The sequence below is a fragment of the Nuphar pumila genome, chromosome 2 (assembly GCF_984573655.1).
Source record: "Nuphar pumila chromosome 2, dmNupPumi1.hap1.1, whole genome shotgun sequence".
Lineage (NCBI taxonomy): Eukaryota > Viridiplantae > Streptophyta > Magnoliopsida > Nymphaeales > Nymphaeaceae > Nuphar > Nuphar pumila.
In genome coordinates, this window is record NC_143250.1 from 89485786 (window position 1) to 89499109 (window position 13324).

At 37.5% G+C, this 13324-nt stretch overlaps 1 protein-coding gene across 3 annotated transcripts in view; it reads right to left on the reverse strand.

Annotated features, from left to right (window-relative positions):
- LOC149846023 (uncharacterized) overlaps positions 1-13167 on the reverse strand; it is a 37164-nt gene extending 23997 nt beyond the window's left edge. Inside the window, exon 1 of one of the 3 annotated variants that reach the window (XM_089996121.1) lies at positions 11146-13167. In XM_089996121.1, coding sequence (XP_089852247.1) covers positions 11306-12940 — 1635 coding nt within the window. In that variant the 5' untranslated portion in view covers positions 12941-13167 and the 3' untranslated portion in view covers positions 11146-11305. The remainder of the gene's footprint in view (positions 1-11145) is intronic. The other 2 variants (XM_089996122.1, XM_089996123.1) reach the window with 2 other exon arrangements.
- Between the last annotated feature and the right edge of the window lie 157 nt (positions 13168-13324).

The window sequence follows — 13324 nt, forward strand, 5'->3', positions numbered from 1 at the left end:
TGATCATCACCGGAAGCGATAAACAGGGAGTTGAAACAATCAAAACACTTCTTAAATCTCATTTTGAAATGACTGATTTGGGCTTGTTGAGATATTTTTTAGGCATTGAAGTTGCTTATTCTCCTAGAGGATATTTATTATCTCAGACTAAATTTGCTTTTGATATTGTTTTCAGGTCTGGTATTACTGATGATAAGAAAGTTGACACTCCAGAAGTTGTTAATGTTAAAATGAAGATTGATGATGGAGAACTTCTTGCAGACCCTACTCCTTACAGACAGCTTGTCGGGGCACTTTCCTATCTATCCATTACCAGACCAGATATAGCACATGTTGTTCATACAGCAAGTCAATTTCAACATGCTCCTACTTCTGTTCATATGGGAGCAGTCATGCGTATTATCAGATACATCAAGTCCTCTCTTTCACGAGGACTTTTCTTATCTTCCTCCTCTTCTCTTGATTTAATTGCATATACTGATGCTGATTGGGGAGGTGATCCCAATAACAGACACTCAACCACTGGCTTTTGTGTCTTTTTAGGGGAATCATTAATCTCGTGGAGGTGTAAAAAGCAGCAGAAGGTATCTCTCTCATCCACCGAAGCTGAATACAGAGCCATGGCAACCACGACCATGGAAGTAGTTTGGCTCCGACGACTGCTTGCTGACATGGGAGTTGAAGCAACAAAGGCTTCACAAATGTGTTGTGACAACAAAAGTGCGATCTACATTGCCAGTAACAGAACATTCCACGAACGCACCAAACACATCGAAATGGATTGTCACTACGTCAGAGAGGAATATCTACACGGGATAATTGATCTGCCATATGTCACTTCAGAATATCAGTTAGCAGACCTCTTTACAAAGCCTCTCGCTGCTCCCCGATTTCACTTTCTCTTAGACAAACTTTCGCTCATTGTACCGTAAGTTTGAGGGGGAGTGTTAAAATGTAAAACTGTACATATATGTATATATAATAATATTATATTATTATATATATAAATACATTTTTAATTTCTTTCTTTTCTGTATTTTTTTTCCTTTATTTTTATTTTTTGTCTTTATGTCATCTAGTTCAGTTTGAACTAGAATGACTGTTGCTAGTCAAGTCCTGTCCAGACTTGACTAGCAATAGAGCTGTTGGACTGACACAGTCCAACAGCTCTTAATAGAGCTGTTGGACTGACACATTTCAACAGCTCTAAATAGAGCTGTTGGACCGTGCCCAACAGCTCTATTGAGTCCTCTTTCAGCTGTGTATATAAAGGGGTGCAGCCCCTCTTGTATTTCACTCTAATGCTTCTTAAGCAATTGGTTTTTCATATCAATAAAGAATACATTTTTATTTTTATTTTGTTTCCAGTTATACCCTTTTTAAGGGTTATGCTTTAGTGTCATTCTTGACACTTGCTCTTGTTAATCAAAGCTCGTGTTTCGAAGATCCCCATTTCATTTCATAGTGCACTCATGAAAAGTATGATTTACAATAATATAGATAGCACTATTGTTATCACAACATAGTCTTGATGGCTCTATCACGGTCACTCTCATGTTTTTGAGAAGACGCCTCAACCATACAATTTCAGTTGTAGTAGTTATCATAGCTCAATATTCAACTTCTGTGGATGAGAGAGATACTTTCTGTTGATTTTTACATTTTCATAAAACTAGAGAATCTCCTAAAAAAACACAGAAACTAGTAGTTGAGCGTTTGTCATTTGGATCCCACCAGTCAAAATCAGAATAAGCAATTAAATTAAAAGAAGACGATGATAAAAATAATCCTTTAAAAGCAAAAATTTTCAAATATCTACCGATATGGAGTAGGATCATCTATACGTTCTCCATCATCAATTTTCATCTTTGCATTTATCACTTCAGGAATATCTACTCTTTTGTCGTCAACAATTTCAGACCTATCAATAATTTCAATTACAAATTTGGATTAAGACAACAGGTACCCTTTAGGGGAATATGCAACTTCAATCCCTAAGAAAAATCCCAAAAAGCCAAGATCAATCATTTCAAAACTTTGCTTAAGAATAAATTTAACTTGATCTATTCCATGTTTATTTACTCCAGTTATGATCATATCATCAACATAAAGTAACAAAATAACAACACCTGCAGCGGAATTCTTAACAAAGTAGTGTCAGTATAATAGAAAGTATATCTAAGTTTAAGCATAACAGAACTAAATCAATCATACCAAGCTTTTGGAGCTTATTAAGACTATACAAAGTTTTTTTAAAGCGTAAAATATTTTTCTTAGGAACATTATATTCAGGAGGTGGATCCATGTAAACTTCTTTCTTTAAATCACCACTTAAAAACATTTTTAACATACATTTGATAAATTAACCACTTCTTAACAGAGGCAATGGCTATGAGAATTCTAACAGTAATCATACGTGCTACATAAGCAAATCTTTCATCATAGTCAATACCATGGTTGCCAGCTGAGGAAGCGGGAGCGGAAAACGATACAAGAAGCGGGAAGTGAGGCACTTTCAAAATTTTAGGAAGCGGAAAGCGTGGGACTACTTAGGAGTGAATCGGGAAGCGTCTCGGAAGCGACCTAGGAAGTGTCTCGGAAGCGAGGGGGAAGCGAAAAAAATAAAAAATAATAAAAATAATAAAAATACAAAAAAATGAAAAAAATGGGGGAAGCACGGTGACAGCGAGGGGGAAGCGTGATGGGAAGCGCACTTTTCCCATTAAAGGGAAGCGTGTTTTCCATACTGAAGCGCACTTCCCTCTTTTACCTAGGCGCTTCCGGTAACTCTGGTCAATACCATATTCTTGAGCATATCGTTTGACGATTAACCTAGCTTTATGTCTCTCTAGAGATTCATCACTTTTAATTTTGACTTTAAAACCCCACCTACATCCTATTGATTTCTTGTTGGTTGGTATATCAGATAATTTTCAAGTTTGAGATTTTTTTAAAGCTCTACGTTTTGTCATTCAGGATAGTCCCTTGCTTGATTATATGTGGAAGGTTTAAAGTATGAATATTTTTTTGCTAAAAAAAGCTCTATAGTGAGGTTCAAAAGATTCATATGACACAAATCTATCTCGGAATCTTCCTGGTCTCTTTAAGTGCCTAATTCTTGTGTTTTTTTGTTCTTTTATGTTTAAATATTTTACCAAAGCATTTAGTTGTTCATTATATTGTCTTCTTTGACATTGAATGACATTTGAATGATTGTGGGACTCACTAGCTTGAGATTTGTTGCAAGTTATCTCATTAATGTCTTTATTTAGTGGGGATATTTCTAAAAACTTGTATTCACTTTCATCTTTGGATGTGTCAGTGTCAAAACCATTTTCTTGTTCTACAAATGTGACATTCCTAGAAACATAAAGCATATTATTTTTAGTATCATTACACCTAAACCCTTTTTGGATTTTTCCATATCCTAAGAATATACATGAAATTGTTTTAGGAGATAATTTATCATTCTTATGGGTAAGAACAAAGTATTTACACCCAAAGATCCTTAGTCTATGATAATCAAGAGACATAAATTTTTTCATATGGTGAAAGATTTTGATGCACCTCAAGTAGGTTTAGATGATTCCATTAAGCATCAATTTTGGGAAGATTTAGATGGAGTAGTACAAGGGATATCTTATGGAGAAAAGCTTTTCATCGGCGGTGACCTTAATGGACATGTAGGCATTAGTAGGGATGGATTTGAGAGTATCCATGGAGGCTATGGTATAAGAGAAAGAAATGAAAGTGGAGAAAGGATTTTAGATTTTTGTTTGTCCTATGATATGATCTTAGCAAACACTTGGTTTAGGAAGAGGGAGTCTCACCTAGTAACATTTAAAAGTGGGGTTAATACGAGTCAGATAGATTTTTTCCTACTTAGAAAGAGAGATAGGGGTTGTTGCATCGATTGTAAGGTTATACCGGGAGAAAGTGTAGCTACACAACATAGAGTCTTAATTTTAGATCTTAGAATTAGACAATGCCGCACAAGGGATAGACATAGGATAGATCCTAGAATTAAGTGGTGGGCACTGAAAGGAGCTAAACAAGGAATGTTTGTAGAGCAAGTAGTTAAGGAAGTTGATTGGTGTCGCGAGGAGGATTCAGAATCAATGTGGAATAAGATAGCGGGTGGCATGAGAAAAGTGACTAAGGAGGTATTGGGTGAGTCTAAAGGCGGTGCACCACTAGGTAAGGATACATCATGGTGGAACGAGGATGTCAAATTAGCTATTAAGGTTAAAAGAGAGTGTTATAGAAATCTAAGTAAGAGTCGTGATAATGAGAGTTTGGAGAAGTATATGATAGCAAAGAAGAAAGCTAAAAAAGTAGTTCGAAACGCGAGGGCTAAGGTATATAAGGAGGTTTATGACAAGTTGGATACCAAAGAAGGCGAGAAAGATATTTATAGGCTTGCAAAGATGAGAGATAGGAAATCGAGGGATTTGGGTATGGTTAGATGCATCAAAGATGAAACGCAAAGGGTTTTAGTCAAAGATGAGGAGATTAAGGAGAGATGGAAAGATTATTTTGATAAGCTATTTAATGATAGTCATGCTCAAGATCTTGGAGACTTCTCCATTCCTTTTCATGAGATAAATCGTGACTTCATGCGCAAGATTCAAAAGAAAGAAATTGCAGAGGCTTTGAAGAAAATGAAATCAAGAAGGGCAGTTGGCCCAGATGGTATACCTATCGAGGCATAGAAATGCTTGGGAGAGAAAGGTTTAGAATGGTTGACAAATCTTTTTAACTTGATTTAGCGAACAAATAAGATGCCTAATGAGTGGAGGAAGAGTACTTTGGTGCCTTTATATAAGAATAAGGGTGATATACAAGATTGCACAAACTATCGTGGTATAAAACTCATGAGTCATACTATGAAACTTTGGGAGAGGGTGATTGAGTCTAGGTTGAGGAAGGTTGTCAGGATATCAGAGAATCAATTTGGTTTTATGCCTGGAAGATCAACTATGGAAGCTATACATCTTCTTAGACAACTTATTGAAAGATATAGAGAGAGGAACAAAGATTTGCATATGGTTTTTATTGATTTAGAGAAGGCATACGATAGAGTACCTAGGGATGTTCTCTGGTGGACAATGATGAAGAAAGGTGTTTCTTTCAAGTACATTAGTATAATTAAAGATATGTATGAAGGAGTAGTAACCAATGTCCGCACTTGTGGAGGGGTGACAACCAATTTTCCGATAACGGTTGGGTTACATCAAGGATCCGCTTTAAGCCCTTTTCTATTTGCGATAGTGATGGATGAGCTTACGAGATCAATTCAAGAAAATGTATCGTGGTGTATGTTGTTTGCTGATGATATTGTTTTGATTGATGAGTCTAGAGCTGGGGTTAATGCTAAGTTAGAATTATGGAGACAGACATTGGAAGCTAGAGGTTTTAAGTTGAGTAAGAGTAAGACTGAATATATGGAATGTCGGTTTAGTAAGCAACGAAGTAGTGATGGGAGTGTAGTGAAGCTTGGTGAGCAAGAAATACCGGTGAATGATTATTTCAAATATTTGGGATCCATCATTCAAAAGTATGGAGAAATTAATGGAGATGTAAATCATAGGATAAAGATTGGGTGGATGAAATGGAAAAGTGCAACTGGAGTGTTGTGCGGTCGTAGAATGCCATTGCGGTTGAAGGGAAAGTTTTATAGGACGACTATTAGGCCCGCTTTACTATATGGTACGGAATGTTGGGCTGCCAAGAGACATCATATTCAAAAAATGAGTGTAGCTGAGATGCGGATGCTCAGATGGATATGTGGAAATACAATAAAAGATAAGATTCGGAACGAGGAGATACGTAAGAAGGTAGGTGTTGCACCCATTGAAAATAAGATGCAAGAGAGTCGTTTACGGTGGTTTGGACATATTCGGCGAAGGCCTAATGATGCTCCAGTTAGAAGGTTGGAGAAATGGGAAAATATATTAGTTAAAAGAGGTGGGGGTAGGCCTAGGAAGACTTGGATGGAGATGATAGGAAAGGATATGAATGCTTTGAACCTCACCGAGGACATGGCATTGGATAGAAATGATTGGAGGAAAAGGATTCATGTGGAAGACCCAAAATGAATTTCTTTTTTTGGTTCATATCGCTGACCCCAATTGTTTTGGGATGAAGGCGTAGTTGTTGTCGTTGTTGTTGTTGAAAGATTTTGAATTTTTGAAGAAGGTAGTCATAAGATATACGAAGGTGAGAGTTGCTTCAGCCCAAAAATATTTGGAAACACTTTTAGACATGAGAAGAGTTCTAATCAAGATTGCCAGACTAAGAAGCGAAAGCAGGAAACGATATGGGAAGCAGAAGCGAGAAGCGATGTATCTTAAAATGTATAGGAAGTGGGAAGCGAGGAATATTAAAAAAGAAATATAAGAATTGAATGAGAATCAAAATGAAACACAAATAAAAACTAAAATAAAGTGACTAATAATAAATTTCATGATTTTTTTAGTGTAAGAATTAAAATTTTAACAAAATCTAAAAATGATGACTACCAATTTAGAGAAAATACATGAAAGTGAGTGAGAAGAGTGAAAGAAAACACATAAAAAAACATGAAAAGTTGAGTAGGAGAACATATAAGAAGAATAGATGAAGCATGTGGAAAGCATAGGAGAAGCGTGGGGGAATCGAGGTTTTCATCAAGTTTCGAAAGCGTGGAGTATCGTGCTTCCGAAGCGAGCTTCCCACCTATCTAAGAAGCTTCTGATAACTCTGGTTCTAATAGTCCTTATTATGTGCCGATGTTTTTTTTTTCGGTCAAACCATTTTATTATGGCGTATTAGCACATGACCTTTGATGAAGTATTTCATTTTCTCTTAGATATTGTTGAAAACATGTATTCATCCCCTGAGCCAGAACGAAAAATAGATATATTGGTCTTTAAGAAATGTCACTAGCTTATGAAAAATTTTAAAATTCTCAAATACTTCATATTTATGTTTGAGAAAATATATCTAAGTATAGCGGGAGTAATCCATAAAAAATAACATATTAAGTATATTCTTCCTTGGAGGAAATAGGGGCAAGACCCCAAACATCAGAATGGATTAATTCAAGAGGTTTAGTAGTAGAAAAAGACTCCTTTTGATATGAAATTGATTTCATTTTTACAAGAATACAATTAGTACATGAGATTTGTTCATTAGAAAAGATCCTTAGATGAGGAATATTGGATAGTTTATGCATACTAGGGTGTCCTAGCCTTTGATGTCACAAAACTTTATCCAATTTTTGAACAATAAGGTAAAAAGTTGTGAGAGGGATTTTCAATTGATCCATATAATACAAGTCTCTTTCTCAATGCCCTTCCTCAATCTGGCTCCCAGATTGAAGATCATGTATTAAGCATTGGTTATAAGTGAATGAGACTCCATATCCATGATCAGTAATTTGAAAAACATAAATTAAATTTAGATTTAGTTTTGGAACAAATCTTATTTGAGGAATATTAAAACTAGGACATTTTTCAAAATTTTCAATTTCACTAATACCAAGAGAGGTTTCATCGGCAGTGTAAACATTTCTTTTACTAGTAGAATTTCTACAATTGAAAAGTATAGATTTATCATATGTCATATAAAATGATGCACCCAAATCTAAAAGCCAAGAAGTCATACCTGGAGGAGAAGAGGAAGAGACGACGACACCAGTCATGAATTGCCCTTTGAGAAGAGGTTGCAATGCTTCCACGAGTTAAGAAAGAGACATGTTTGAAATTGTCTTGTTTAAAGAGTCTTGATCAACTTGTGAAGTTCCAACCAAAGCAACATTTTTTTCATCTTTATTATTGAATTCCGGACAAAATGGTTTGATATGACCTGGTTTCCCACAATTATGACAAAAAAATACATCTTTTCCTTCCATCTCCTTTACCCTCATACACAAGATTCTTACCATAGTTATTGTTCTTATAAAAGTGTGGGGGTTTGTATGTATGGGTGATGGCTCCCGATTTTGAAACGGCCAACACATTTTCCTTAACCTATTTTATTTCACTTTAAGACCTTAATCTAATCTCTTTCATGCATACTTGAACAAACTTCTCATTTGTTCAACCTCGGGTCACAATTCTCTCATAAATTGAAAAAATTGTTCATTGTTTATTTGCTTTTTTCAAAGTCGAGCAACTTTGGGAATCTCCCAAATGGGCTCTAACTTAGCCATTTGATCCCACGACTTCTTTAAAGAGACAAAGTACTCTCTAATACTCCTCTCACCTTGTTTATAATTGTGTATATTGTCTTCAAGCTCCCATCTAAATGCAATATCGCATTGAGTATAGGTTTATTTAACGAAGAGTCATGCTTCATTGGCTCTTTCGAACTTCAAAACAGTTTCACATATGTCTCCATTCATACTTCCCATAAATAAGGAAAGTACCTTGGCATGGGCAATTTCCCATTCTTTCAAAACTTTCTTATAACCTATAAAGGCTTTTTCCTTTTCTTCTCCTTTGAAGAATTCCTCCTTAATGGTTTCATCCTTTTTTTTAATAGATTTTGTGAGAGTGAGTTGTGGTTCTATTGCGGAACCATCAATAATCTTTTGCCAATAAGGATTCTTTTAACGGCGGTAGCCCATAAATTGTAGTTCTTTCCATCAAATTTGATTTGGACTACCGTCACCAATTCTTTGTTGGGCATGGAATCAAAAAATATAAAGCAAGAGAGAAGAGAGAATAGAGGAAAAGGAATAAATACTTAAGCAAACTTTCAATTCTTTTTGAAACACCATGTCTCTATGCATTCATAAAAAGATCAATCTTCAAGAAGGTTGGTAGATACGCTTCCCGAGGCATGCCCGATCTTCACGCCACTTCAAAATATGCTTGAGAAAGAGTTGAATATCACCAAGGAGTCGATAGGCTTTGATACCATGTTACAAGCTGAAGTATATGCCTTGATGTACCACTTATGGGCAAGAAAATACTGAATATGACTTCTTATAGGTCAACACATGAAAACACAAGAATGAGCCACTTATGGGCTGAGAAGACACATAAAAATGATCAATATTATTGGGGAATAATCCCTTGAAGAACACATACAATGGTTAGGGTTTAACCCCATATTTATACACAAATGAGAGGCTCAAAGGAGCCGTTGGGACCTACCCAACAGCTAGAAATGTAGCCATTGGGTAGAGTCCCAACGACTCTTTTGGGGATATTCTCGATAAGACCCTTGAGGTTGGGAATATTTACAACAATAAAAAATGAAATAGAAAAAGATAAAAATACATATGAATTTTGTACATGTGAAAAAACCAAAATGCACCTAGGATACTTACGTACAGAAATACATGTAAACATATATAAATATATAATATACATATATATTTACATTAACAGCCAGAAGCGGTAGTCGGTACCTAGTTGATGAACCCCCAAAAAGACCACTTAGAGACTAGGCGGACTATTCAATACTCCAATTAACACTTTAAAACTAAATAAAAATTTACAAATGCAGTGCTAAAAGCCTAAAACTAATAGCAAACACACATGCAATACAAGATTAATCAACAATGAAATACATAAAGTATAAAATATTGCTATTTGTCAAGCATAGAAACCTGTTATATTAAGCTGCACAAAAATTAAGAACAATTGAAAAAAAAATAAACAAAAGATAAATAAAAAATCTTAAAATGAAGCCTAGAAAATTCACAGAAATTTACACAAGTTGTAGCCTCGAATATGAGAACATGGACAGAAACACAATTTACATAAATTGGTACCCCAATTAAAAAAGTTATAAAATACACAATTTACAAGAAAATCCATAGAAAAATACACATGCATGCAAACAAACATCACACATTCAGTTTTAGCCTTTCACAGACAAATTTACAGAAGCAGAATAACACACACATGACATAATCAGTAATACAGAAAATCACACACTACTAATACTAAACATGGTTCAGATTTTTATAGAAAAAATCACAGAAACACACACAGAATCATCTCTCTCTGTCTCTCTCTTTCTCTGCCGATGAAGAAGCAGCAGAAGAAGAAGAAGGGGGACAAGGAGGAAGAAGGAGAAGGAGGAGAGGCAGAAGACAAAGAAAAAGAAGAGGGAGGAGGAGAGACAAGGGAAGAAGAAGAAGAAGAGGGAGGAGGAGGAAGAAGGTGGCGAAGGAGAGATAGGCGAAGAAGAAGAAGAGGAGGGAGGAGGAAGAAGGCAAAGAGAGAGGAAGGCGGGGTGCACCTTGACAAGAGCGAGAGGAGGCTCCTCCACCTCCATCTTCTTCTTCTTCTTCTTGATTGAGGGTGACAAGAGATAGAGAGAGAGAAAGACGGTGAAAAGTAAAAACAAGGGGGGTTAGGGTTTTTAACCCCCCACCCCCTTCTGTAAAAAAAAAAAGTAAAAAAAAAGACTAAACTACCCTCATGCCTAGGCGAGGGCAGTTTACTGTAATCACTGACTAGGCACCCTAGTCAGTGCCTAGTAAGAAAAATCGGTACCCTAGAAGGGGGTAAGAATCCCACCGATTCCTAGGTTTTTTGGCGACTAGCCCAACTAGGCACCTAGTCGGCGCTTTTGACTACATAGTCCATAGCTGACACAAGATCACGGTATAACCATGTATTAGTAGAAAACCATCACGTTATAGGACATGAGAGTCCTCAGTTAATGCTTCCAGAACACGTTACATGCACCAGGGCAAAGGATTTTCTATGATACCCAACTTCATTTCTATATTCAATTTTAATTCCTAGTGCTACAATAAGATGCCATAAGGATGCTTTTCATCATGTTGGTTATATCAATTCACTTAAGTTTAACGAAGCTGTGAACCTTGTATTTAAGAAAACAGAAATATCGTAGAATGAGTGCTTTTACCTACTAGCAACAAGAAACCACAGGCTAAATCCAAACTGTCTAACACATTACATATGATGATCCAGTGCCTAAGAGAAATTCCACAACAGCACACCCATATATAACCAATAACCTGGGAATGACAAAAGCATTCAGCAAGTCATCTAGAAGATCAATCATTTTATCCTGACAGGTAACTGATTGAGATTACCATGAATATAGCAACAGTTAACTAAAGCAAGGAAATATAATTACTTAATTAGCATGAAGCTCAAAAATAAAATAATGTACCTGTTGCCAATTGTTGGAAGCTTGTTATGTCAAGATCGTGCCCAAATGAATGTCGCTCATAACATCCAATAAACTACAAATTGGTTAAGATTTAGCAGACTTCTATCAACAACTTGGGCACCGGGACTGGTGAGCACTTCATGAGAAGTGAGCAACTTGATCAAACAGCTGCCAGAATTTCTGCAGATTTTCCTATCAAAGAACTTTTCTGAAAAAAATTTAAATCCAGGTCCAAGTCCTTAGCTGAAACTGTAAGAACAACTTGGTTTGCTTCGGCTGGCATCCCAGCCTTTAGAAGGCGTGAAACTAGAGATATCATAGTAATTTGATCGGGAATACAACCAACTGCCAACATCTTATGGAACAGTTTAATAGCTTCAGTCATCCTCCCTTTCATGCAATGGCCAATTATCAAGATGGTATATGTCAATTTATCAGGGGCACATCTCTTTTCCTCCATTTCAGAGACAATCACGTTTGCCTCATCCACATTGCCAGCCTTGCAGAACCCATCTATCACAGGGTTGTACATAAATGGCTGGGGGACAAGATCACTTAATCTTAATTGCCTCAAGAGATTGCGAGCCTGATCCAACCTATTTTCCTTGCACATGCCATTGAGAAGAATGGCAAAAGTGTACTCGTTTGGCGAAAGATTTTGGCAGCCCATTTCATGCAAAACACCCATAGCATCTTCTACTCGTCCACTACGGCAGTAACCATCTATCAAAGTCGAAAAAGTGACCACATCTGGAGGACATCCCTGAAAGATCATTTGCTCGTAGATCCTCTTCGCAGATGCCATATCACCGGCCTTTCCATATCCATCTATAAGCACATTGTAAGTTACTGTATTGGGTCTCTTCCCACAACCGACCATTTCGGTATATAAGTTGGCAGCCTCTTCCATCCTTCCCGCCTTGCAATAACCTGATATAACAGATGTATATGAAACCACATCCAAGCTACAAATCTTACTTGAGAAAGCTTCTCTTAGCAGAGCATGCCCTCTAACAACTTCATTAACTCGACATAACCCATCTATAAGAGTGTTAAAAGTAATAGTATCAGGTGAACAACTAAAAACTTTCATTTCACAGAGAAAATCAAATGCTTCATCAGTTTTTCCTATTCTACACAGCCCTCTGATGATGATATTAAATGTGCAAGTATCCGGACTAAAAACCGTTCCCAGACACTCTCTAAGTAGACGAACCGCCTCGCCCACCCGGTTCTTCCTGGTCAAAAGATTCAATAAAAGATTGAAAGTAACCACGCCCACCCTACACTTGCATTCCCGAGCTTCGGCAACCAAAGCGATCGCGGCATCAAGTTCACCCGACCGAGCCAAGCAAGAAACCAGAAAACCGAAATTGGACGCACCCAAGAAATGGCCTTTCCTTCTCATGCTGCGAAAAACCCTCTGTGTCGCATCGCAAAACCCTAAAGAACTAAATTTCCTTATAAGAAAATTATAAGCGTGCACAGAATGATCAAAATCAAGCTCCGCATCCGTGAATTCGAAGAACTCCAATGTCGAAATCGGATCGTTCATGCTCTTGATCACATCAAAAGCAACCTCCGGATTCAGCAGTTCACGCAGGAATCTCGCCCGGGCTTCGGGCGGAGAACGCCGGCTCGCGTGCGCAAAAAGAGAGCTGATGACCTTAACGATCCACGAGTTAGGGATCTCTGGAGTTACCTCGGGGGAGTTAGGATTGGAGACGTTCGCCGCCAGTTGGTGGAAAGGGGCAGCGCCGAGAAACCGTCTGTGTCTCAGTCGCAGAAGAAGCATTGAGGTATCGAAACCCTAGAGGAGAAGCGGAAGACGGGGACGTAGATCATCGAAAAGGCCGCGCTGCTCCTTTCATCGTCCGAGAAGTTCGGTAGCGCGTCTTCCGTGCGTCGCCGTAGCAACCATTCAATCTTCTTCATCGTGAGGAAGACGAAGGCATTGCAGAGAAAACAGAGAGAGGGTCAGGAGAGCTCACGGAAGCTCTCTCTCTCTCTCTCTCTCGGGGCGAGTAAGGGAAGCGAGGAGGATTTTAGTTAGGTCTGTCAGCGGGTCGGGTATCCGACCCATCAGGTTGCACCCAAACCCGTCACATTAGAGAAGACGATTTCCAGTTCGGGTTATCTCGGGTAAAAAGAAATAAAACCCCAACCCCGAAAATGCCAT